A 25,590-nucleotide genomic window follows, 5' to 3' on the forward strand; every position below is an offset into this window, starting at 1 on the left:
ACTGCTTTGTTAAGATATTTGACACCAAGATTAAATTTGCAGCTATCTCAGAGCTAGAAGTGGCCTCAGACACCATTTGATTAGTTTACAGAGGAATAAATTGAGGCTCTGAAAACTGATCACACAAGGAGTCACTGAGCCAGATTTTTTTGCTCCAAATTAGGGCTCTTCCCACCATGATGCTGCTCACCAACTATATAAACCCAGGACCTTGTAGTCCCATATATCCAATAAATATTTCTTAAATGATTTATAGCAGTTCTAGGAGGAAGGGTGGCAATTCCTCTCATATCTGCCCATGTCCTGTCTCCATACCGGCCACTCTGCAATTGGATGTGCAGGGAGGTAAATGGTTCCATTCGGATGAGGTAGTGCATGACACCAGCTGCGTTTGAGTAGTGGGTGCCATAATGGAACTTGTCGGTGGTGCCTGTGGGGTCCTCGAAGCTCTCATACCTGAGAAAGATCAAAGGCCAATGAGTTCAGCAGGAAGCCCACCTCCCTGCCTCTCCAAGACCTGGGACTGGGACCTGGCCCCTGCCATGGGACCCAGATGTGACTCACTTCTCTCGAACAAGCTGGGCGTGTTTGGCATTCACCACTCCAATGGGCTTAGACAGGTCCCGGAACACCGATGGGTCATTTAGGTCCAGAGTCTCAGATGTATAATCCTGTAGGATCCAGGGGAACTAGAAGAGATAGACAAAGGGGAAAGGTGATGGGGAATGAGATCAGCAAATCCAGTCACAAAAAAAGAAGGGGGAGGCACTGAACCCTAAGAGAGAAGGCAGACTGGACTAAGGACAAAGCCAGTGAGTGGGTTACAGGCTGGGGTGAGAAAAAAGTGAGAGGGGTGGAGGGAAGCAGGAGATTCCTAAGGGATGAGGTTGCCTTTAGGCAGAGAAGGAATGTATCTGGGGAAGGTGTGGGGCTGAAATAAGGAAACTGTGGTTTATTTGGAGCTCAAGTGTCATGAGGGGATGACCTAATGTAAGCAATGATAGTGAACAAGGAACCAGGAAGCACTAGTTGAACAGAAAGGGAACCCTGGAATTAAGGAAGAGAGAAAGCATGGGTTTTGGGTCTTACCACAGGATACTGAGAGAGGTCATTGTAGGTTCTCCCTGCAATGGTGTTGAGTTGCATCAGATACTCAAAGTTGGAAATCTCTCGGTGGACCCATTTCTGGGAAGGAAAGAGCAAGAAGTGAAAATGTTCAAGGGGCACAAGAGACCCTGTTGGGTCTCTCATTAGAGTCTCTGATCTATGTCCTTTGGTCTCTGCAGCACTGAGCTTAGGGAAACCCTTACCAATATAGAGAAAATAGAGTGAAGGAACCAGTTGAACCTTGCTAGGTGTATTAGACCACAAGATGATTGAACCTTATAGAATATCTTTTCCAATCCCTCCTATTTCTTAGTTGAGAATTCCAAAATTCAGGAATAAAAGATGAATTGTCCAAGGTCACCCAGGGAGGAAATGGAAGAGCCAGAAATTGAACCTAACCCCAAAGTTCTTAGTAAAATATTGCAAATTAGTTATCTGTGTTTGAGTATCATTCTTTTCACCAGACTGAACCTTAAGTGGGTGGGATCTATATGTTAATTAAAGTTGAGATCTCCAACTTGAGATCTCTACCTAGCATTCTCCAAATATATTTTAGGTTACACATCATACTATGGAGACTAAGAAATGAGGAGGTGGGGTGGGGTGGGAATGGAGGGAGGAGTAGCTTACCTGAGTCAGGCCAGAAGCTCGAAGCATCTCTTGTGGAGAGTGGCTTCCATAGTACCCCTGGCTGGGGGGCCGCAGACCCAGAATGCAAGAGTACACCTTGTTCCGCACCTTAGAGGAAGCAACCTGGTCAGAAGGTGGGGGCCATACAAAGTCATGGAGCTCTGACCCCAACCTTCCCTGACCCAACATATACATGGACTCAAACTAGTATGTTGGGAAGACTCAATGCCAGTCAAGAACCCAGAGCTGTAATCCTAAAGAAGTTGGAATTACATAAGAAATTGAAAAGAAGGGAACGCTGCAAGGAAGAGGGAAATCTGTAAGTTTTTCCAAGTATAGAAGTGACCCCAAGATCTGTGAAGGACAATACAGTGGGAATCCAGACTTTTTTGGGACAAGACTAAGGAAGGTCATCAGTAGTATCTGAGAGGAAGTCTGACACTATGGAGAGGTGAATAGAGAGTTTATACTAAGTGGATAGGAAGCCCCTGAGGGAAGCCTCCATTCCCCACCTTTCGAGGGAAGTTGAGAAAGTAGTTGGCCTGGTCAGTGAAGAAGAGTTCCAGGGCTGAGCGTCGGAGATTATAACGCCGAAGATGGACTTCACGGAGCTGGGAGAGTGGTCGCCGGAAATCATATCCAATCCCTGAGGGACAGAAGTGTATTCTTTCCCTTGACTTGGTCAACAGCCCCATTTTACTCCCAGACAATCCCTCTCCCCACTATTCTTCTCCTTCTGCTTCTAGGGACTGTCATAACTTCTCAGACCTATTATTGCCTACCCACAGTTCCCTAGGCTCTCATGACTCCCTATTCCTCCCCATGATGCCTCCCCTTCATATCCCTATGCACATTCATGGGAGGCTAGGAATAATCAAAAAGAAATGAACAGGGTCTAGTAAAGCTTTGTCACTATTACTATTATTGTTAAAAAAAAAATTGTAGTTCAGCATGACCAATGTGGAAATATGTATAACACAATTATACAGATATTTATTGTATATACATTATATTGTGCACATATTATATTGTATCTATATCTATATCCTAGAATGGGGGAGGGAAGGGATGAGGAAGAGAACTTTACAAAAATTAAAAATTATCTCTACATATAACCAGAAACATAAATAAAGAAACGAAACCTTAAAAAAAATTTGTGATTATATAATATGAGACATGCCTCTGTCATTGAGGAAAAGTGGTTTCATGAGATGCTGAGGCTGAAGTATTCATTACCTGATGGTGAACCTTCCAGGAATGAACATATCTGAACTTAGATTGTAAACCAATTAGAACAGGCACTGTCTTTTTCTTTTTAACCTCTATATTCTTAACACTGAATACAGAGCCTTAAATATCATAAGCATTTACTAAACTTCCCAGAATGAGCCTGTTGGAATTTAGCTAGATTATAAACCCCACGAGGACAAGATCTACATCTTTTTTATTTTTTTAATTGTTTTATTATAATCTTTGTACTTGAACATGGAACACAGAGCTTTAGATGTTGTGTTAATAAATGTCAGTTGAACTTTAATTTAGCTAGTTTCAGCTTATTTCAATTTGGTAGAACTTGCTGGAACTTATACTCTGAAGGCATTGAAACCCTGGGTCATCTTCATATCCTAATAAGATATTAGAGCAGGACATCAGAGGAAGAATAATAACAAGAGTGTGCTTTCTATAGGACCTTGATTCCACAGCAGCCCTTATGAGTGGGCAGAGCAGGCATGGTAGCAATCATTTTACAGAGAGAACTGGACCGACTCAAGGAAGCAGACCAAAGACACGTGAGTGGCTTATGCCTCTAGACCTAGCCTGGGGCTCTGGACTACTCTGACACTCACCCTCCTCTGTCTCATCCTTTTCAACACTGCAGTCGTAGAAGTAAAGGTGTTGGGTGGTCACTTCAAGGCGACCTGGGATTACGGCCACGATCGTGATGAGCTGGCAGTCCTCCCACAGCACCAGCTTCTCCTGTTGCCCTCCAGGTTCTGAGGACTCCGTCCTAAGAGAAAGAGGGACCAGGGTAGGGACAGGTGAGGGGAGTCAGGCTCCAGGAAGACTCTGGGTCATGCTTCCTGAGATGCCGCATGAGGGGGCTGAGGCAACAGCTACACCCTCATTAACTCTGGCACACTGAGAAGGCACTCTCTCAACATGTCTGTGAGTTCTGCCCCTTATGCTCTTCCTGAAGCCCTCCTGATCTCCATCATCTTTGGAGCAATAGCCTACATTATTTGATTTTCTGGGAGCCCTGCCTTCCACCAAGAGACACTGAGAGTTCCCAAAGACAGGTAGTATAGCCATCTCATCTCTCGCTACTTCATACCTCCCCTTCCTCCCCCACCCCAAGTTAATTTAAATCAAATTCCTTGCACCCTCCGGCTCTCTTGGGTCTCTAACCTATGCCCACTATGGTGCCCATGCTCACACTGTGTCCAGTACAGTCAACTCCTCCTCTCCCAGTTGGTCCTCCTCCAGAGTGCTGACCTTGGCCTCCTTAGCCACAGTCAGAGGCAGAGAATCCTCTGTGGAGGGTATCAGGGGTTCAGTAGCACCTGTGAACGAGATGTCAATCAACAAATATTTATATAGCACATGGCACACGTCTGGTTGTGTTAAGCCTTAGTGATATAAGGAAAGGCAAAAACAAATTCAGTCCCTGGCTTCAAAAGGTTTATAAAATGGGGAAGACAATATTCAAATGACTATATAAGATTGACACAGTGCAAATGGAAAGTAATCTTAGAAGACGTTAACAGTGGAGGAAGTAGGGTAATGGGAAGGTTGCCTACTGAAGGTGGAATTTGATCTGACTTTGGAGAGAAGTCAGAGAAACTAAAAGCTAGAAATGAGAACTGAGAATCTTCCAGGTATGGGAGATATCTAATATAAAGTTTATATGGAAGCCCAAAGAGCTATAAAATTGTGCATACCCTCTGATGTAACAATACTGCAAACTAGATCTCTATCCCAAAGAAATCATGAAAAGAGGAAAAGACTCACATGTACAAAAATATTCATTCTTTTTTGTGGTGGTAAAGAATTGGAAATTGAGGGGATGGCTGAACAATGGTGGTATATGAATGTGATGGAACACTATTGTTCTGTAAGAAATCATGACCTGGAAGGACTTACATGAACTGATGCTGAGTGAAGTGAGCAGAACATTGTATACATTAACAGCAATGTTGTGTGATGATCTACTATGATAGATTTAGCTCTTCTTAGCAATATAATGATCAAAGACAATTGGACGTGTGATGGAAAATACCATCCACATCCCGAGAAAGAACCAAGGAGTCTGGATGCAGACCAAAGGTTTTTCACTTTTGAAAACTTGTTTTATGTTTTTTTCTTCTCATGATTTTTTCCTCCTTTTGTTCTGATTCTTCTTTTACAACATGACTAATATGGAAATGTTTAACATAGTTGTACGTGTGTATATCAAATTACTTGCTGTCAAGAGGATGGGTGAAGGGAGGGAGAGAGAAAAATGTGGAACTCAAAATCTTACCAAAATGAATGTAACTGGATAAAATAAAAATAAAAATATATATTTTAAAAAACGGGGGAAAAAGTTGATATAGAACACAAAGAAATGAGATTAGAACTTTTGATTCCTGGTTCTCCCAACCTTTTCTATTAGGACTCAAAGCCTCTATTCCCCTCCTGAATCCTGTGCTTTCATTCCCAAGGAAGACCCCTAAAAGGATGAGAAGGCACCTGGAATTTCAGTTTCAACCCCACATTTACCCAGGTTGTCTCGAAGAGCACTGGCCTCACTGTGCTGGTCAAAGTGATAATTGGGCACCAGCTTCAGCCGCATGCGGGAGTAAGTCTCAGCACTGGATAGTTTCCATCGAGGAGGAGGGGGATTCCTATGGGAAGAGAGTATGGGGAGAGTGGAGGTCAAGGGGCCAATATAATTGTTTTTTGTTTGTTTCTTTTTTTTTTTTTTTGAGACTGAGTCTTTTTACCTCATACAGGAAATACAGTGGCCACACAAAAAGCAGATCTTGCTATTATTGGTGTGGGAGTTTGTACCAGCTACATTTCCATCCTGGGCCAATTCAGTATATTGATGTTTGCCTTATTGGTGCCAGACTTAATGTGGTCACTCAAACTGCCTTTTTGTAGCTCAGACTCCCAAACTCAAGCAATCCTCAATGGCAAAGATTATAGGCATGTGCCACCATGCCTGGCACAAAGGGTCAATAATAGCCATAAAAGGTCAAGCAGTTGGGTAAACCACAAGGAAAAAGATGCTACCAAGAATGCATCCTCAGGTTCAGTCTATTGCAAGTCTCTAGGACCATACAAGTTGCTTGGCCCTATCAATCAGGCCCATCACTTCTTTCCAAACCACTCCTAGAGATGGTCCTTCCCTGACCCAGAAAAAAAGTTTTTTCTCCTGTCTATCCAACCTTCACTCCTCCTACAACCTTACCTCTGGGCCCAGGCAGAGCGAGGTGCAGTGAGCAAACGGCCCAGGGCCTTCCAGTGAAGCAAGGCTATGGCATGCTGGGAGGCCAGCTGCTTTTGTACACTGCTGTATCTCTTTCCCTCTGATCGGCCCCTCCTCATGACTGGTTCCAGCACCAATTCCTGGAGGAAAGTAAGAGGGCCCGGTAAAGCAGGGACCAGGGGCTTCTAGATAAAGAACTCTCAGTCTCAAATAGTGCTCTGAAGACCTAGTTATTAATCATTCTTTCCAATTCCCACTTCAGAGTCATTAAGAGAATATCAATTCATTGACTAATTTCTCTCCTTTCTGATGGCCTGCCAAAATACTTTATAATATTTAATTTGATATTATGATATAGTCAGTTTAATAATTTAGCATGAGTCATCTGGTACTATATGATATGTGTTAAGTCTTCTCTAAAAAGAGAGGGAAACTTTTCAGAGAGCAAAGGATATGTTGAATTGAATTCAACATTGGATTTGGAATCATTAACTATGTGTGGAGTTTTTAGCTGCATGATTTTACACAATTCTGAGCTTCAGTTTCCTTCTTTATAAAAGGAGTGTGTATTAATCATCCAATCAATAAGGATTTATTATAATTAATCGATCTATTATAATATTATAATTACAATTAATTGATCTATTATAATTAATTCATCTAAGATTGCAGAATATAAAATAATCTCACATAAATCAGTTTTTTATGTATATTAGCAATAACACTCAACAAGAAGAGAAAGAGAAATTTCATTCCAAATGACTACAGAGTATCTAAAGTATTTGGGATTCTATGCATAGAAATTATATCTATACAAGTATAAAATACTATCTATGGAAATAAAGTCATACTTAGGTAACTGGAAAGATATTAGCTGCTTATAGTTAAAGGGGGCATTATGATAAAAATGACTATACTACCTAAATTTATTTATTCAATTCCATGCCAATCAAACTACCAAAAGGCATTTTTTATAGAATTAGAAATTATATCAGAATTCATTTGGAAGTATAAAAAGTCAAGAATCTCAATAGAAATAATGAAAAAAAGTGAAAAGATCTTAAAGTATTTTATAAAGCAAAAGTCATCAAAATTACCATATGTAATGGTAGCAATGGAATAGATCAGACAGGACAATTAGTTTAAAATCAATAACCTATTGTTTGATTAAAGTGAAAACATAAATTAAGCTAGGAAAGAGTTCTCTTATTTCAAAAGAACTGATGGGAATCTGATAGGAAAGCAGTAGCAGAAATTAGGCTTAGACCAGTATCTATGAGCAAATTTCACACTACATGCTAATTAAATAAATAATTTAAATATTAAAGATCCAAAAAATAAAACACAAAAATAATATAATTTTTAAAATTAGAAGATAAGCAAATCACATATCTTACAGCTCTGGATAAGGGATAAATTATTGCAGGGATAGGCAATTACAAAAGATAATTTTGATTACATGAAACTGAAAAACTTTTTAAAAAGAGGAAAGTAAAAGTATTTATATAATGCCTAATATATGTCAGGCACTGGTTTTGTAAAACATTAAAAAAACACTCAGACAAAACCAATACATCTTTAACATATGAACAAAATCATGCAGTTAGAATTAGAAAGTAATAATTAACTAGAAAAAATCTTCACGGAAGGTTTCTCTGATAAAAGTCTTTCAAGGAACAAAGAAAATGAATTCAAACTATGTAAGAACAATAGGTATTCTCCAATAGCTAAATGGTTAAAAAATATAAAGGAGTAATTTTTAAAAAGTAAGCAACCACAACTATATGAAAACATCTCAGATCACAAATAATAAGGGAAATGCAAATTTAAACAACCCAAAGGTTTCATCTATCAGACTGACAGAGATGACCAGTTAAAAAAAAAGGAAATTACAATTTAGAGGAGGATGTTAGAGGACATATTAATGTACTATTGTATACTGGAGTTGTGAAATGATCATTTTGGAAAGCAATTTTGGGCTATACTCCTCCAAATTATTAAACAGTACATGACTTAGTGATACCATTCTCTATTAATCACAGACTTCAAAGAAATCAAGGAAAGAGGGAATGAGTCCATAACACCAAAAAAATGTTTTTAGCAAAAAATTGGAAACTAAGGGGAATAGCCAAACCAGCTGTAATAGAATGTTAATATTCTGCGTGAAATATCCAGAACCAGGAGAACAGTCTATTAAATGATAATAATAAAATCACAGTTAATAATTTCTAAAAATTCAGGACCCTGATCAAAGTAATGACCAATTATAACTTTAAAAAACCGATGATAAAATATGTCTCCCACTTCTTGGCAGAGAGATGCTTGAAGAGGTTCAGAATGAGATGTGCATTCTGAGACACGGTCAATATGCTGATATGTTTGATCGACTATACTTATTTAGTACAAAGAAGGGCTTCTATTTGGAGGAGCTGGACAAACACACAAAGTTTAAAGAAAAAAAGAAAAAAAAATGAAGTTAGCAGATGTCTTCAAAGACCAGGCAAAAAGTCTATGTGAACCAAGAGTGGAATGAAACCAAAGACTTAAAAGACAGGGTCGTAGATTATGGGAAGCTTAAGGGGAAGGGGCGGTGGGGAGGAATAAACACTCACTATGCTACTGTGTTAAGTACTTTAAAAATATTATTTCATTTAATCCTCACAATAACACTGGAAGGAAGGTGCTAAAGAAAGTGAAAAGAGACAGAAAACCTTTCTTTTAAAGGAACTGAAAGACAAAAAACATTATAGAGTCATGGGATCATTAATTTAGAGATAGGAGGGACCTATTGCAACCCCTCCAACAAGTATTTAGTGGTAGGGTGGGAATTTGAACCAAGGTCAATGTTCACCTCACTACCTCTCAACATCTATCAAAAATACTAGTTTGCATCAGAGACCATGTTTGCTTTCAGTAGTTGCATTCCAATATATCAAGCTTTACAGCTTGATGGATAATACATGAATAATACAAAATAGAGCAATGCATTACCCTTTGCGACCAGCTGATGGGGTTGTTTACAAATTACAGAAATAGCTACTAAAATGGAAAAAGATACCTGAGTCCAGATCGGTCTACGGTCTAGACCTAGACAATGACCCCAGCCCAAAAAAGATATAGTGAAAGTAAATTGGAATGCACCTGGCCAGAATGGAAGACTAGACCTCCAATTCTCTCCTCCCAAATTTTAGACCACTCTCTTTCACGTCCTCCTTCTTCTTCCATATCCTCTATCCAGCACCTAGGTAATGAAACTCATGATACCTTCCTTTTTCCTTAGGTGGACTTAAACATTTTCCTTCATGTGCAATTTCTTCTTTTTTTAATGTGTAATTTTTTTAAAATTTCATATGTAATTTTAAAAAAATGTCATGTGTAATTTTAGATTTTAAATGTAATTTCTTTTTAATTTTATGTATCATTTTTCTTAATTTAATGATTTCTTTTTTATGTATAATTTCTTTTTTTAAAATTTCACATGTAATTTTAAAAAGTTTCATGTATAATTTCTTTTTCTTTGTTTAAAATTTCATGTGCAATTTCTTTACAGGAAATGTGAGCATCAGCTCTGCCTCATCTTTGGGTCTTGTGGAATGGGAAAGGGATTTCTTAACATCCCACACAACTATGCTTTCTTTCCTTTTCTCCATAGAGATGAGGCAGAGCTGATGTGGAGAGAGCCTTGGATTTAGAGTCAGAACTTCCTCTGCATCCTCCTTGGTAAAATTAACCAGGTGGACTATATAGTCCTAGGAGCGGCTAGGTGGTGCAGTGGATAGAGTGCTGGCCCTGGAGTCAGGAGTACCTGAGTTCAAATCCAGCCTCATACACTTAATAATTACCTAGCAGTGTGGCCTTGGGCAAGCCACTTAACCCCATTGCCTTGCAAAAAAAAGAAAGTCCCTTCCAACTCCATATGCTATGAGCTGAAGAAGTATTCTCTATGACCTTCCATAGCCTCTATTGTTTAGTCAAGACTTTTTATATTTAAAAAAAAAGTTTTTGTATTAATCAGACTTTTCTATTCCTGTTAGATAATGGATTGCACTGTTGTACCTGAGGATCAGAAGAAAGTGGCTGGCAAACCCTAACGTGCCATATTAATGTCAGTTGCTATTATTACTATCCTTTTTCTAAAATGATGCCACCCCTTTGGAAAAAATGTGTTGCAAATATAAAAGCACATTGTAAATGTTAGTTGCCATCATCATCATTATCATCATCATCATCATCACTTATAGGTGAAGGAGATCAAAGAAAGAGTACCTGAAATGAATGGGCAGAAAAACTTTCTACAACATCCCTGACCAGCTGACACCACTTGGGCCACCTCCAGTGAGGGTGTACTGACTCCCTTCTCAAGTAGGCCCCCTTCTATTTGGGGAGACTCCACTGGTGAGTCTGTTGCTCTTTTCATGGAGCAGCCATAAATCTCTCAACCATTTCTACCCTTTGCTCTCAATCTAACTCTCTGGGGAGTCTGAGAAGGATTGCTTCTTCCTCATTTCATCCCTTCAGCTACTTAAAAATATGAACTATGTGTCCCCTGAGTTTTCTCTTCTCTTGATTTAAAACAATATTGCTGTTGTTTAATCATTTCAGCTGTGACAAATTCTTTGTAATTCCATTTTGGGGGTTTTCTTGGTAAAGAGATACTCAAGTGGTTGGTCATTTCCTTTTCCAGCTTATTTTATGGATGAGGAAACTGAGGCAAATTGGGTTAAATGACTTGCTCATTAACTGAGGGTCACTCAGGAATTGTCTGTGACTATATTTGAATTTAGAACTTTCTGATTGCAGCTAAGCACTTTATTTACTGTGACATCTAGCTGCCCCAAATATGGACCTTTTAAAATGATCCTCAAATTCCATGATCTGAAGTCTGTCACCATTCTCTGGTCGTGTTCTACCATGCCACTGCTTTTCATAAAAGGTGGCACCCAGGTGGATCCAACATTTCAGGTGTGGTCAGACCAGGACACAGTATCCTGGGGCTATCATTTCTCTTGTTCTGAGAGTTTAAATGACTTGGCTACAGATACAAAGATATGTCATTCACACATAAACACAATACTAATAAACAGATAGACATATGGATGGATGGATGGATAGACGAATGGAGGGATGAAAGGATGGACAGATAAATGAATAGATAGGTGGATGGATGAACAACAGATAGATAATGACTCCTAACCTTTGGCTGCTATGTCATATTGCTGGCTTATACTCAGTTTGTTCACCTCCATGAGTCTTCTAGCCATGCATTATCTTGCCCATCTCATGGCTGTCCCAACCTCTCCTTCCAGCCTCCCCAATACCCAGAAACCTGGAAGAGGTGCCGGCTCTCCATCCGTTCCCGATCCCTCCGAAGGCTGCTGCTCATGAGTGCATCATAGCAGGAATTCCAAAAACTGGACATGTGGTCATGGCTCCTTGCATAAGTATCCATCTCAAACTGGGACATGGTAGGCTGTACCTGGGGAGGGGGAAATAGATTCTGAGCTGGGAAAAATGAGTCCAGATCGGTCTAGACCTAGACAATGACCCCAGCCCCAGAAAGATATAGTGAAAGTAAATTGGAATGCCCCTGGCTAGAATGGAAGACTAGACCTCCAATTCTCTCCTACCAAATTTTAGACCACTCTCTTTCACTTCCTCTTTCTTCTTCCATATCCTCTATCCACTTTCTTCTCTTGCTCCTATTTCCTATTTTCTCAGTGCTCTCAGTTTCTCCCCAACTATCTCGTCTATTCTTTTTTTCCTCTGACTTATATCACTATGTTTGCCCCATCCCCACCTCCTATCTAATCCTTTCATATTCTCTCCTTTTCCACTCATTTTCTCCTTCAGACCTCACTCCCTGCCCAGAATCATAGAATAACCTGATGTTAGAGACCAAAGGCATCTTAAAAAATCATCTAGTCCAACCTTTCAATTTACAGAAGAGGAAACTGAGGTACACTGAGGGTATGTCAATTAGTAAGAAAGTTGGGACTCTCAGTTCTTTCTATTACACTAGAACATGTTATCCTTTATCCTCAGTCCCCTTCCATTCGCCCACCCCCACCATTCTTCCTAGTCCCTGCTCTCCCTATCCTCCCTCTAGTCCCCAGGTCCAGTGGGTACCTGTTTGTCAATGAAGAGCCGCCATTCTGGGGATGTGCAAAAAGCTTGGAAGTCTTCATAGAAGGTGGGGCTACCATTGGTGGGTGGCAAGGAGGGCAGCCCCCACTGCAAGCCTAATGCTGTGTAGGCTCTGTCCAGTAGGGTCCGGACCAGAGGTACCAGCCAGGAGCAACGTTCAGATTCTGCCTCCAGCGCCCGGGCCAGCGGGGCCTCCAACTTGGCCAATAGATAGCAAGCTTCCTCCCGCCTTGGTGGTACTGCTGTCTGAAGCAGACCGTGGAGCTTCACGTAGGCTAGGGCATGAAGCTGAGGGAGAGCACAGGTTAGAGATGAATGAACTACACCCCACACAGGGAAAGGGAAGGATGGGGAGAGTCACACATACTGGCTGAAGCAAAAAGAACCTGAAAGGCCCTTTGGCACATTGATCATAACTCTAAAGGAGCTACTCTTTTGATGAGCTACTTTTAAATTCCTGTTTTTATAAAATTTGATTTTTAAACTGTATGAATCAGTTTTGCTGAAATTGTTATTCTCCCTCACCCCCCCTTTTTCCTTTTGAAAAGTATGCCATAAGATAGGAAAACTGAGAGGGAAGCAATTTGACCCAAGTCACAAGCAAGTAAGTAGTGGAGCTAGAAGGATCTCAATGAGATCAGGGCTCCCCTTGCTCAGAAAGGCAGAACAGGGCTCCAGAGGCCTGCATGTTAAGATAGGGGAAAGCTAGGAGGATAAGGGACCCCTTTTCTTCCTGCCCTGGGCCCTACTCACCTGAGTGTCTTCTAACAGCATGTAGCCAAGGACAAGGCGGAGTCCAATCTGTGCCATCTCCCGAAGGTCTGCAGCACCATTGGTTAGATGCTGCCACACACCTAGGTGGTCCAGGAGGCTGCTCACCCCTTCAAAGAGCTGCCAGGGAAAGCCATGTGGTCACAGAGTGGAAGGGATACCCAGAAACTCTCAGAGGTTTGAGCAGAGTTCTTATGGGGATAGGAGAAGATGGGGAATTTGACCTTGAGTCTTGGAAGGTATCTGCACATTCACAGAATCATGAGATAAAAGGACATATAATTGACAACTACCCATCATCTGGTCCAAACTCTTGTTTGATAAATAGGAACAATGAGGCTCTAATAATTTAAATGACTTGTCTACAGGTACAGAGATATGTCATTCACACATATACACAGTACTAATACACAGATGGATGGATGATGGATGGATGGATGGATGATGGAGGGATGAATGGATAAACAGATAGATAATGACTCCTATTTCTATAGCATTTTACAGTTAACAAGGAGTTTTTCTCAAAATTCTCTGAATTATGCAATTTCATTATTATTATTATTATTATTATTATTAATTATTCCCCCACTTTTTGGATGGGGAAAATTGAATTCCCAAAGAGGACTGACTTGCCTAGTAAGGCAAGAACTAGTAAGTGTCAGTCAACACTTGAACCTTGGGGCTTCTAGAACCTTTCTCTCTAAGGTCACCATCCATCTACTTTGCATGTAAAGTATATACTCAATTATTTGCTTGCTGTCTCCCCCAAGCTGCTTGGGACAGAGACTGTTTTTAAAAAATTTTGTTTGCATTTGTAGCACTTATCACATTGCCTGACCTATAGCAGGCACTTAATAAAAGTTTACTGAATGATCTGTACCCCTATGTTGTCTCACATCCATCGATGGATAGACACATAGCATAAATCAAACCACAGAGTATTCAGTAATCAATAACTTCTCTACATCCAGCCTTGACAGGAGTCAAGTCTAGCTGAGAAGCTAAAATGTAAACATATGAAAAACTCTGATTCCTGAATCCCCAAACTGTCCCTCTTCCAGAAAAGTCTTTCTTGGTTCTCCCCCCTCGGCCCCTCTGAGATATCACGGCACTTTGTGTCAACTGATCTATGGCTGGGATAAACACTAGCTCTTTATATTTTGTAGCCACATGAATGGAAGCTCTTAGAAATGGGAGGAACCTTTGAATTCAGAATGTCAGAGCTGGAAGGACCAAAGAGATCTTGCCTGATTCCCCCTCATTTTACAGAAGAAAAAATGAGAGAATAAGGAGGTGACCCAAGGTCACCCAGAGTTTGGGGGAGAACAAGAACTAGGATGCCTGGGTCTCCCGGTTTCAAATCCAGGACTCCTATGACACCACACTGCTGCTCATGGGTCCCACCCTCCCTACTAGCCTTCTGTAGAGCAGAGGCTGTGAATCACTGGTGTTTGTCCCCCAGCTTCTAGCATGAAGGAGGGGCGCCATGCTTACTGAATGAATTCTCTGATTTAAATGTTTGGGGAAAGGACAGGAAAATCACATGGCTGGAGTAGACTAGACGGACATCACCAAGTGGAAGATGCGACCAAAAATGAAACTAGATTGTAAAACTCACCATGCACACACACGGACACATTCACACTCACATGCATTCTCACATACACACACACACACACACACACACACACACACACCTCCCACCTTCTCACTCCACAGAGTCTGGTTCCCATGGCCCTCAGAATGTAGGAAGTCCTGGAGCAGGCGGAGGAGCTTGAGGGCATGCTGGGTCAGACTGGGCAGGGCGACGGGCAGGGCTTCCTGGATGTCCGTCAGAGCTGAGTCCAGCATCATCTCGAGGAGACTGAGAATAGCAAGAGCGAGGGTCCTTCTCTGACCTTTTTACCAGAGCCCACTACTCCCTCTCTCCACTGATGCCCATGCAGCCTCTACTCAGATGCCCCTTTCCCAAGGTTCTTCTCCCCAGTACCACCTTTAAATCCCTTCCTTAGAACCCTGCCCATTCTCTCCTGCACCTTCCTCAGCCTCTTCCTTCATCCCTGCCTTTCTCTCTGGATTCCCCAGCCTCTGACCATCTCCAGCTACCTCCCTGACCTCTATTCTTGTCTTTCAATGTTATTCATATTACTTTCCCTACAATTTTCCCCAACCTCTGACCCTATCTTCCCTGTATTTACCAACACCTATCCTTTCTCCAGAATAGATTCCTAACTTCACCTCTCAGGCCCCCGGCACCATCTAACTTTTTCTCTACAGCCTCACACCCCTTCTGGGGTCTCTGGCCAACCCCTGCCCCTCTCCCGCAGGATACCCTTAAGCCTCAGCCTTCCTCCTCCACTGCTTCCCTGTCTCCCCCCACTCTCAGTCCTCCTAGCCTTTCCCCCACCCAGTGACCTCTTTGCCCTTATTCCCCAGACCCATGTTTTAGATGAAGCCTCTTCCTATCAACTGGTCTTTCATGAATCCCCAGACTGGACTCTGGAGAGACTTACCTGCGCTTGATCTCATCAGGGGGACGCACCAGCTCCCCGGCTGCCCCCAGTTTTGTGAGGACTGAGAAGACCTGACCTCGCTCACGCCATGCAGCTTCATCATCACCCTCCACTCCACGCCATGTCACAGAGAAGAGGATGTTGGTCAGCAAATTGCATAGTTCTTCCTCTGGGGCTTGCTGGTGGTGAAAGCAAAACAGAGGTTGGGGGTGAGGAGGAGATTCTTGGCCCCAATAAGGAGATTCACCTGCTTCAGGTCTCATAATCATAGAGGGAAGATGGAGGCACAGACAGGCTCCGCCAGAGGTGCTCCTGCCCGACTACAGGAGCCACGATGGAGCAGGCATTGTGGAGGTGGGCCCTGAAGGCTGAGGCAAGGGTGAGGGGTGGGGTATCTGCTAGCGGCCAGACTAGGCACCAGCCCAGGAGGGAGACAAGGGGACAGGGGAAGAATTGTGGAGAGAAGCCTGTCCCTTCCTCTACCTCATGTTCTAGGTGGATGATCATGCCACCAGCTTGGTAGCATCATCCTATAGCAGGTCTTCTTAAACTGGGGCCTGTGAACTTTTAAAATATATAATCTGATAAATGGACTTCGCTTTATCTGGCTTCCTTTATAATCTTGAATATTTTATTTTATGCATTTAAAAACACATTCTGAGTTCTGAGAGGGGTTCTTTTGTTCCAACAAGCTTCTCAAGGGGTCCATCATAGATATAAAAAAAAGGGTTAAGAACCCCTCTCAACAAAATCATCTTGGATTCACCAAACAGTCATTACACATCTCTTACAGAATTAAAGAAATATTAAGAATTATCAAAGAATTGCTTCATATTCCCCATTAAAATCATCATATTTTCTTTATACTAGAAGCCATTTCAGGAGACCATCCAGTCCAGTTCTCTGTCTTTCAGAACAGTGACTGTCGAAACCAGGCAGTCCCAAGTTTTTCAAGAGTTACCTGCTTCTGTTGTATTTCTTGATCCCCTCACCAAGTCCCCAGAATAAGAAGTTCCCCTTTCTAGAGCTCTTAAAGGATGAGAAAGCCCACCCTTAAGAAAATCCCACAACAGAGAGAGTTCAAGGATTTTATCCCCATTTTACAGAGAGGAAAACAGAAATAATGTGACTTACTGAAAGTCAGAGTTGATGTCTGACTCCAACTCTAACATTCTAATATTAATTAATTAAATTCTAATGATAATATTATTGGTAGTAATACTACCCCATTACATGAATGTCATAGATCTGGGAAACATAATGGTTAAGACAAGTCTCCTGACCTTTAAGGACCTATGTCTAGACTGAATAAAAACAGTTTTATAACCAATGGAAGGCAGCAATAACTAAGAGGTCATAAAGAATATATACCAGCAGAGACCTACAGAAAGTGTAGAAGGGGGGCAGCTAGGTGGTGTAGTGGATAGAGCACCGGCCCTGGAGTCAGGAAGACCTCAGTTCAAATCTGGCCTCAGGCACTTAATAATTACCTTGCTGTGCGACCCTGGGAAAGTCACTTAACCCCACTGCCTTGCAAAAAAACAAAGTTCAAGAAGGGGGTCAACTAGGTGGCATAGTGGATAAAGCACTAGCTCTGGAGTCAGGAGGACCTGAGTTCAAATTCGGCCCCAAACATTTAATAATTGCCTAGCTGTGTGATCTTGGGCAAGTCATTTAACCCCATTTCCTTAAATAAAATTTTTTTTTAAAAAGTTCAAGAAAAAAATACAACTGTGGGTTGGGATGCTCAAACAAGGAGGGTTTCCTGGAGAAGCTGGGACTTGAACCAGACTTAAAAGGATAGTCAAGACTTAAAAAGAGGAATGGAGAGGTATTCCAGGCTAGGAAGTGATGTAACGAGAGGCACAGAGGTTCATTTTATGGGACCATCCCAGTACAATGCACTTTTGAATCTCCATAGATAGCATCACACCTGTGTTAACTAGAAAACTATTAAACACGGTAAGGTGATATCATCCTCCTTTAAAAGATGAGAACAAAGTGAGACTTGTCCATTCCTGGATCATGATGATCCTTAGACTAGCCTCAAAGCAGCAGCAAAAAAAAAAAAAAAAAGTGGGGAATGATATGCCAGGGTTATAGTCAGGAGGCCTTGCTATAGGCTTGGACGAGGCTTTACCTATCTGGGTCTTAGCTCCCTTATCTGTTAAATAGAACATCTTGGTTCTACTAGACACTTTCCTGATAATGGCACAAATGACCTTCAGCAAATTACTTCCTTTTTCTGGGGCTTGGTTTCCTTCTTTGTAAAGTGATGGGGTTATAACAGATGGTTTCTACCTCCAAAGTTCAATGAATGAAATGATGTGGAACCAAGGTTCCTTTCACCCTGTTCAACAGTCCTTCCTTTATTACAGGCTGAATGAAGCATGCCCCAATTGTACCCCCTTGAGACTCATTCCCCACAAAGGTCTTACTTGAGGGTTGCTGGTGTTGGAGGTATCATCCCCAAGGCTGGGTTCCTGGAAACTGGTCTCATCCAGAACATTAGAGAGGCTGGAGCTGTGGCGGCCCCGGAGGGGTGGGAAAGGTCGCCCCCCTTCTAGTGGTGAAGGTGTGCTGGGTAGGCTGACGGGGGTCAGGTTCTCACCACTGCCCACAGTGGCCCCAGACCCTGTGCTGGCCAATTCTGGGCCCAGGTCAAAAGGTGAGCAGAAGGGTGAGAGTGGCTGGTAGGTAGCTTCCAAAGATGGTGGATCACTGGGGACCGTGGTGGATGAGGAGTGTCTCACACTGTCAAGTGTGAGGGGGGAAGTCTCAGTCTCTGGAAAACTCTCAGAAGATTCAAGGGAGGCCTCCAAAGGCAGAGGCAGGAAAACATCACTGTTCAGTTCTGCAGGGGCTGGCTCCGGGGGATTTGGTGAGGGGGCAGCGGGGGCTTCTCGGACATACAGGCGCGTGAGGATGTCCTGCCAGCCCACCTGCCGGGCCAGTTGCCGTACCATATCTGGTTGCCCATAGATCAGGTGGAACAGCTGGATGAGATTAAACCAACATCTTAGCTCCCATTTTTTTTTTTTTTACTGAGAAAAGACTAACTTTATTTTCTGGGTTATCACCCTTTTGTAGTTCAATATGTAACAATATTCCAAGGACAATTATGATTTGTCTTTAAATAAGAATGATGTTAGCTCCCATTCTTAAAGCTTTCAAGATTTACAAAATACCATCCTCCTATCTGGATACGATGTCATCAGAGGCCTATTTTTCAGATGAAGAGGCTGACACCTGACTTGCTCACAGTCATCAGAGCTTGTAACATTCATACAGAGCATCTAATTTTACAAAGCACTTTACATACAATATTTCATTTGATAATCTGAGCATGGAAGCAGTAAATGAGAAATGTGGGATTTGAACTCCTGTCTCCCCAAGTCTCCTTGACCCTAAGTTCAGTGCTCTATGGACTACAACTGCCTCTCACTAAGTCAATGGCAATGGTCTCCATGTTTACCCAGGAGCATTCCAATGTTTCTATTTCATCTTACTTACCAAAGGAGTTCAGAACCTCTATATTACTTATTCAGACACCTTGGAAGCATCTACCAACCACCGGCTCACTTTCCCTGTTTCTCAAGGAGTTTAGGCTCCAAACTTCCTTTCCACCCCACCAATTTGCTTCTGAAGAGGGTTAAAGGAGAGGGATAAGGGGTATAGGTAGATGTGATAAGGCCATCGTGTCCCATGTCCCAGTTGGCCCCTGGGCCGAAGCAAGTCTCTTCACTCAACCCTTTACTCTCCTTTCAGGGGTACCCCTTTCCCTCTGTAGTCCCCATGCCTAGAAGGACTCAGCTTGCATACTCACCTTCCTACACATGTCCAAGCGGACACTGAGCTGGGCACGGTGGGACAGGTATACCACAGCCACCAAGTCCTTGAGGTTTGGGCAGTCTGTGAGATGAGAGGGAGGATAAATGACTCCTCCTATGTTGGACCACTGAATCCCCTACCTCTTAAGGAAACACATCACCTTCATTGCTCTTCTTTGACTTCCCTGGCTTGTTCCTTAAGATTAACCCACTAATAAGTTAGATGGATTCTTCCTCACATTCTACTAAAAACTTTAAGATGATAAATTATATGATGACAAGGGCACTGTCTCTTCAGGGCTTATCACAGTGCACTAAAAAAAAGTTAGATCAATGAATGAAATTCAAAGACACCATTCTTGAATTCCATAGTTCACCAATCTGTTCCACGTGTCCAGACCTTTCCCCAGTTCTATCCTACTCCCTTCCTCAGTGTCTCACCCCAACAGGTCTTACCTAAACTCAGGACCTGTTCAGAGAGGCCCCGGCAGAGGTGAGAGGAGACAGGCCCATCTGGCAGGCAGGCAATGAGACCCTGGAGACCACAGTCCTTTAGCTTGAGTCGATGCTTGCATCGTTCAGGCACTCGATCACTCTTCAAGAGCTTATTCAGGATCTGACAAAAGATAAAACAAGTGGGTGATGAGCCAAGGTGAGTAGGTGTGGCTCAAGCTTGCTGCAAGGTCCTGGTCTCTAGGCATGCGAGTCAGAAGCAGAAGGAACTCTGGATTGGGAGTCAGGCTTTCCAGGGGATTGGGTTCAAACCTCCACTCTCCAACTGTACAATTTTCAGTAAATTCTTTCCTCTTTTAAAGGTTTTATGGTTTGAGCGCACACACACACACACACACACACACACACACACACACACACACAACTCATGAGTTGGCAGAGGCTTTGGAGATTTAGAGGTAGGGAAACTTTGGAATTTGAAGTAGATGCTCAGACCCCCAAATCTCTGATGAGGATACCACACTAAGCGGCAGAGTCCTCATCTGTCTCATCCCCCAGCCCCTCTGATTCTCCCTGACACTAACAGAGGGTATTGGAATGCCCACAAGGTTCATGAAGTACCTGGAAGCTCATTCAAATCTCTGTTATTGATATTGGTATAGTCCCCCCCAGCAGGGGCCAGAATAAGAGAAGAAGGTGCCAAGGGCTCACCTTGAAGACTTTGTCACGTAGTTGATCAGAGAAGGACCTGTGTACCAACAGGGTAAACAGCACCTCCACATTATTTGGTTCTAGCAGGAAGGTGCAGAGGGGCTCCTGGACTGGGGAGCTCCGCAGCAGGTTCAGAAGCATATCCAGAATCCCACATACCTAGGATGGAGATAAAGGCACTCAGAGACCACAGATTCTACCCAGGATTCAGAACAGGCAGGACCCCCCTCCTCCTCCCATTTCCCCTACAGCCTGCTTTCCAGTCTGGTCAGTGTGCAGACTTTCAAGTCACTCCCCTCTCACATTAAACTCATATCCAATTTTTAAGGCTCGTTTCAAAGACCACCTCCCACAGAAGGCCTTCCTTGACCTCCCTTTTATCTCTCACAGCATGCAGTTTACAATTCTCTAATGTACTTCTCTTCAAGAATGGGAATCTGGGATTTTGTCCATGTGGGTCTTCCCTCTGACCCAAGCAGATTCCAACCATTCCATGTCTTTAGTGGCTTTAAATGTCTTCTCCAAGTCCCTGAATTTAGACTAGTCCTCAGACTGACATACAATATTGCATTGGAAGTCTTTATTTCTCTTCTCTTCTCTTCTCTTCTCTTCTCTTCTCTTCTCTTCTCTTCTCTTCTCTTCTCTTCTCTTCTCAGTTTTTTCCAAGGCAATAGGGTTAAGTGGGTTGCCCAAGGCCACACAGTTAGGTAATTATTAATTGTCTGAGGCTGGATTTGAACTCAGGTCCTTCTGGCTCCAGGGTCAATGCTCTATCCACTGTGCCACCTAGTCACCCTGAAGTCTTTCTTTCTAAATGCAAACCTTAGCAGAGTCTTGAGAGCCTGGGGTCACATTTCACCCAGGCCAAGACCTCTACTTGAATCCTTGATCCTGTCCTCTGCTCCTCTGATACTTTGTCCCATTCATCCTACTCCCTTCCCTCTCATTTTTATTTTCTCCTTATCTACTGACTCCTTTCCCTACCATTAACAAACATTCCCTGGGCTCTCTGACCTTTAACCAAAAAAATCAACCAAACAAGCTTCATTTTATCCCTGTCAATTCTTGAAGCTATCATTCTCTATCTTTATTTAGCCAAGTTCCTAGAAAAAATGCTCTTTACTCATTTCTTGCCCTCCCACTCAATATCTTGCCATTTAACTTCTGATCCTTCTGTTCTTCTTCCAAGATTGCCAGTAAGCTCTCAAAAGTTAAATCCAATGACCTTTTAGTTCTCATCCTCCTTGACCTCTCTGTCCCTTTTTTTTTTAGGTTTTTGCAAGGCAAATGCAGTTAAGTGGCTTGCCCAAGGCCACACAGCTAGGTAATTATTAAGTATCTGAGTCTGAATTTGAACTCAGGTACTCCTGACTCCAGGGCCGGTTCTCTATCCACTGTACCACCTAGCCGCCCCTCTCTGTCACTTCTGACACAGTCAGTCACTTTATATTTCTGTATAACCTCTGCTCCCCCACCCCCATTATTAACTTTTGGGGCAATGCTCTCACTGTCATCTTCCTCCATCTGACCACTCTTTCTCAGTTTCCTTTGCTGTATCATCATCCATGTCTCAGAGTCCCCCAAGATTCTCTCTAGACCTTCTTCCTCTACTCTCTCTATCCTAGTGACTTTATCAGCTCCCATGCATTCAATTATCAACTCTATGAAAACTCTCAAAACTTATATAACTAGCCCCAAACTCTCTTGAATTCCAGTATTGAATCATCAATTATCTGCTGGTTTTCTCTGCCTGAGTATCATATAGTACCTCAAATTTAAGATGTCCAAAATTTCTTTTTCCCCATTTCTATTGGAGGTACCACCATGCTTCTAGGCACCTGGATTCCTCAAATCAGAATCATCCTTGACTTATCCCTCCTTTACTCCCCATATCCAATCACCAAATCTTGTCTATTCAGTTTCCACAATGTTTCTTCCATATAAAGTACAAACTCTTCTTCAGTTTGATGTTTAAAACTCTTCACAATCTGCATGGAATACCTTACCCTCCTCTCTTCAGTCTCTCCAAAACCCAGACTCCAGGTTCACCTCAGTTACCACCTCTTACAGGAAGCCTCTCCTGATCTCCCCACACTCCCACCAATTGCTCGTGTTGTTCCCTTCATCATACTGTCTATGTGCTCTAGGAAAACTATAAGCTTCTTGGGCAAAAATTATTTTCTTGTTTTTGTCTTTCTTTGAATTTCCAGAACCTTGTCCAAAGTAGATGTTTTATAGAAGTTTGTTATGGTGAATTGAGAAGCATTGGAGGAGTTTGTCAGTACATGAATCAATGAATTCTGTGTGTCCTAGTCATTTGACTTATGCCTTGTAGTCCTCCTAGCTTTCTGCATTTCCCTGATCTCTGCACCCTTTTCGATTCCCCATGCTCTGCCTCCTCCAGGTCCATGCACCTTTAAATGAACTCTTCCAGATTCACTGCCCCCTGCCCACCCTGACTTTATACCTGGCCTTCATCACTGGACCCAGCCAGGTAGTTGAGCACGGCTTGCACCTCCTCCGTGGAGAAGCTTCGGGCCAGGAACTCCTTGACCAAACTGAACAGGGAGGTCTGCACTGTTTTCAAGTCGTCCTCGGCAAGGGGACGCTCCCTCTGTGGGCTGGGATACAAGGAAGGGGGAAACACAGGTGAGAGATTAACAAACAAAGGCAGAAGAAACACAGGACAAGAAAGAAAGAAGGAGAGACAGAGAAAGGAAAAAAAGGAGGAGAAGGAAAAGGAGAAGGAGGAGGAAGAGGAGAAGGACGAGGAGGACGACAATATCCCCCATGTCCCTTGGACTCATTGCCCAGCCCCTCACCTGTAGTGGGCCCGCACGGAGTCAAGGATGTACTGAACTCCGTATTTCTTTCGAACCTTCTGTCTGTGCTCCTTGATGATACTGGACAGGTACTGAATATGACCTGGCCCAGGGACCGAAAGAGCAGGTTATTTCCTACATGTATTTCCTATCTCCCAGTCACATCAAAGTAGGAACTAATAATTTAATCCTCAGACTGGAAGCTCTTTGAGGGCAGGGCTGAACATAGGTGAGACACATTTTCTCCCCATAGATCCTTAAGAGTAGGGCCACATCTTTTTTCTTACTAGCTCTCTCTCTGAGCACTTAGGCTAGGGAAGGTGAAGGCCCATTGTAATGGGGACGGGGATAGGAGGCACTATGGTAAAGACACTATGGTTGGAGAGTCTTCCACACTCCCAAGGCTCTGCCTCCACCTGGTTCAGGGGAGTCAGGTTTCCTGCCTCCATGTTCTAGGGGGAGAGAGGGGAAGGGTGAGGGGACAAGCCTCACCCAGTCGGACGGCAAAGTCACTGTGGCTCCACAGATGGAAGTTGAAGAGCAGGTGCTGGTAGAGCAGGTGCAGGAGGGGCCCGTTGCCCTCAGAAGCTACCTGCTCCATGAGCATCTGGGCGGCCATCAGCACATTCATATCCATGCAGTGGCTAGGCACCTGGGGAAAGGAATTTCCCAAGGTCACATAGGTGTTAAGTGTCAGAGAGAGAGAGGGAGGATCTGAACCTAGGTCCTATTATTCCAAAACCAATATTCTTTCCCCGGGGGACCACACACTAGAAATCTAGTATACTGTAGTAGGCAGGAACCTTATCTGTAGTATCTACTTCAGAGTTCATAACCTGAACTTTAAAAAAATTATTTTGATAAATGTATTTTAAAATAATTGTTTCCTTTTTCATTCTAAACATTTTATTTTATTCATTTAAAAAATGTTATTCTGCACTTCCAGACTACCAGAAGAATCTAGGTCATAAAAATGGTTAAAAGTCTTTATTCTAGTTCAACCACCTCATTTTAAAGTTAGCATAGCAAGGGGCAGCTAGGTGGTGCACTGGATAAAGCACTGGCCCTGGAGTCAGGAGTACCTGGATTCAAATTTGGTCTCAGACACTTAATAATTACCTAGCTGTGTGGCCTTGGGCAAGCCACTTAACCCCATTTGCCTTGCAAAAAACAAAAACAAAATAAAAATAAAGTTAGCATAGCAAACCAAAGCTCAAAAGGGGTGACTGCTCCAAGGTCATTATTGCAGGGGGAGAATTTGAACCCAGGTTCCCTGACTCCCAGATATTCTTTCTTTCTTCTTTTTTTTTGAATGTTATTTTACTTTATTTTATTCCTTCCAATTACAGACAAAGATGGTTTTCAACATTTAACATTTTGGAAGTTTCTGAGTTCCCCATTTTTAAAAATTTCTCCCTTCCCTCCCCCTTCCCATGACAGTCAGTAATCTGGTATAAGTTATATGGTAATTATTCTTTCTATAGTACCTCACTACTTCCCAGTCACCCAAAAACCTCAGATCACCATCTCCCATTTACTTGATTTTTCTTGGCTTCAATTTGTCAACTGTAAAATAAGGGGAATTGGACCAGAATGATCCCTCAGATCAACTATAACTCTAAATTCTGTGATGAACCAATGATTCTTGAGTAATTATTTGCAGGGTATTTTAGTTTATAAACTATTTTCATGATGACAAGATCCTTGCAAAAACTCTAGGATGTAGAGGGATCAGAAATTACTACCCTATTTGACAGATGAGAAAAATGAGGCTCAGAAATGTAAAGGAACAGTCATCAAATCATCAACAAAACTACAACATGACCCAATCTGGAATTTAGGGAATGAGCAACCATGACCCAGTTCAGAGCATATAGACAGACAGCTGAGCCATAAGGGTCAAGACAAGCCTGTCCTCTTCCCTCCTGAGGGAGCCCAGATCTCCATCTTTATAGACCCTCACCTTCTGTAGTAATGCCCCAATGATGGCTGGTCCATGGCATTGCATCAAGCTCTCCTGATTCACCAGGTGTCCTCGAAGAAAATTCTTCACCATGAGCAAGAAGGCAGCTACCCCATTCCGTTCTACTCGGCCCTCTTGGGTGGAGGGGAGGCGAAGAGGAAGGGGAGGTCAGAGG

At 42.7% G+C, this 25,590-nt stretch overlaps 1 protein-coding gene across 6 annotated transcripts in view; it reads right to left on the reverse strand.

The window, feature by feature from the left end:
- NBEAL2 (neurobeachin like 2) overlaps window positions 1–25,590 on the reverse strand; it is a 150,825-nt gene that overhangs the window by 14,695 nt on the left and 110,540 nt on the right. For all 6 annotated transcript variants that reach the window (XM_074197751.1, XM_074197748.1, XM_074197750.1 and 3 more), the window contains 22 exons: window positions 25,416–25,549; window positions 23,945–24,104; window positions 23,453–23,555; window positions 23,098–23,251; window positions 20,631–20,789; window positions 19,923–20,082; window positions 19,463–19,548; window positions 18,075–18,632; window positions 15,637–15,815; window positions 14,828–14,987; window positions 13,106–13,243; window positions 12,335–12,640; window positions 11,535–11,684; window positions 6,191–6,348; window positions 5,497–5,621; window positions 4,172–4,298; window positions 3,585–3,745; window positions 2,250–2,383; window positions 1,738–1,845; window positions 1,090–1,185; window positions 565–689; window positions 316–456 (listed from right to left, as the gene is read on the reverse strand). In XM_074197751.1, coding sequence (XP_074053852.1) covers window positions 316–456; window positions 565–689; window positions 1,090–1,185; window positions 1,738–1,845; window positions 2,250–2,383; window positions 3,585–3,745; window positions 4,172–4,298; window positions 5,497–5,621; window positions 6,191–6,348; window positions 11,535–11,684; window positions 12,335–12,640; window positions 13,106–13,243; window positions 14,828–14,987; window positions 15,637–15,815; window positions 18,075–18,632; window positions 19,463–19,548; window positions 19,923–20,082; window positions 20,631–20,789; window positions 23,098–23,251; window positions 23,453–23,555; window positions 23,945–24,104; window positions 25,416–25,549 — 3,622 coding nt within the window. The remainder of the gene's footprint in view (window positions 1–315; window positions 457–564; window positions 690–1,089; window positions 1,186–1,737; window positions 1,846–2,249; window positions 2,384–3,584; window positions 3,746–4,171; window positions 4,299–5,496; window positions 5,622–6,190; window positions 6,349–11,534; window positions 11,685–12,334; window positions 12,641–13,105; window positions 13,244–14,827; window positions 14,988–15,636; window positions 15,816–18,074; window positions 18,633–19,462; window positions 19,549–19,922; window positions 20,083–20,630; window positions 20,790–23,097; window positions 23,252–23,452; window positions 23,556–23,944; window positions 24,105–25,415; window positions 25,550–25,590) is intronic.

Source organism: Macrotis lagotis, chromosome 8 (genome assembly GCF_037893015.1).
Source record: "Macrotis lagotis isolate mMagLag1 chromosome 8, bilby.v1.9.chrom.fasta, whole genome shotgun sequence".
NCBI classification, from domain to species: domain Eukaryota; kingdom Metazoa; phylum Chordata; class Mammalia; order Peramelemorphia; family Peramelidae; genus Macrotis; species Macrotis lagotis.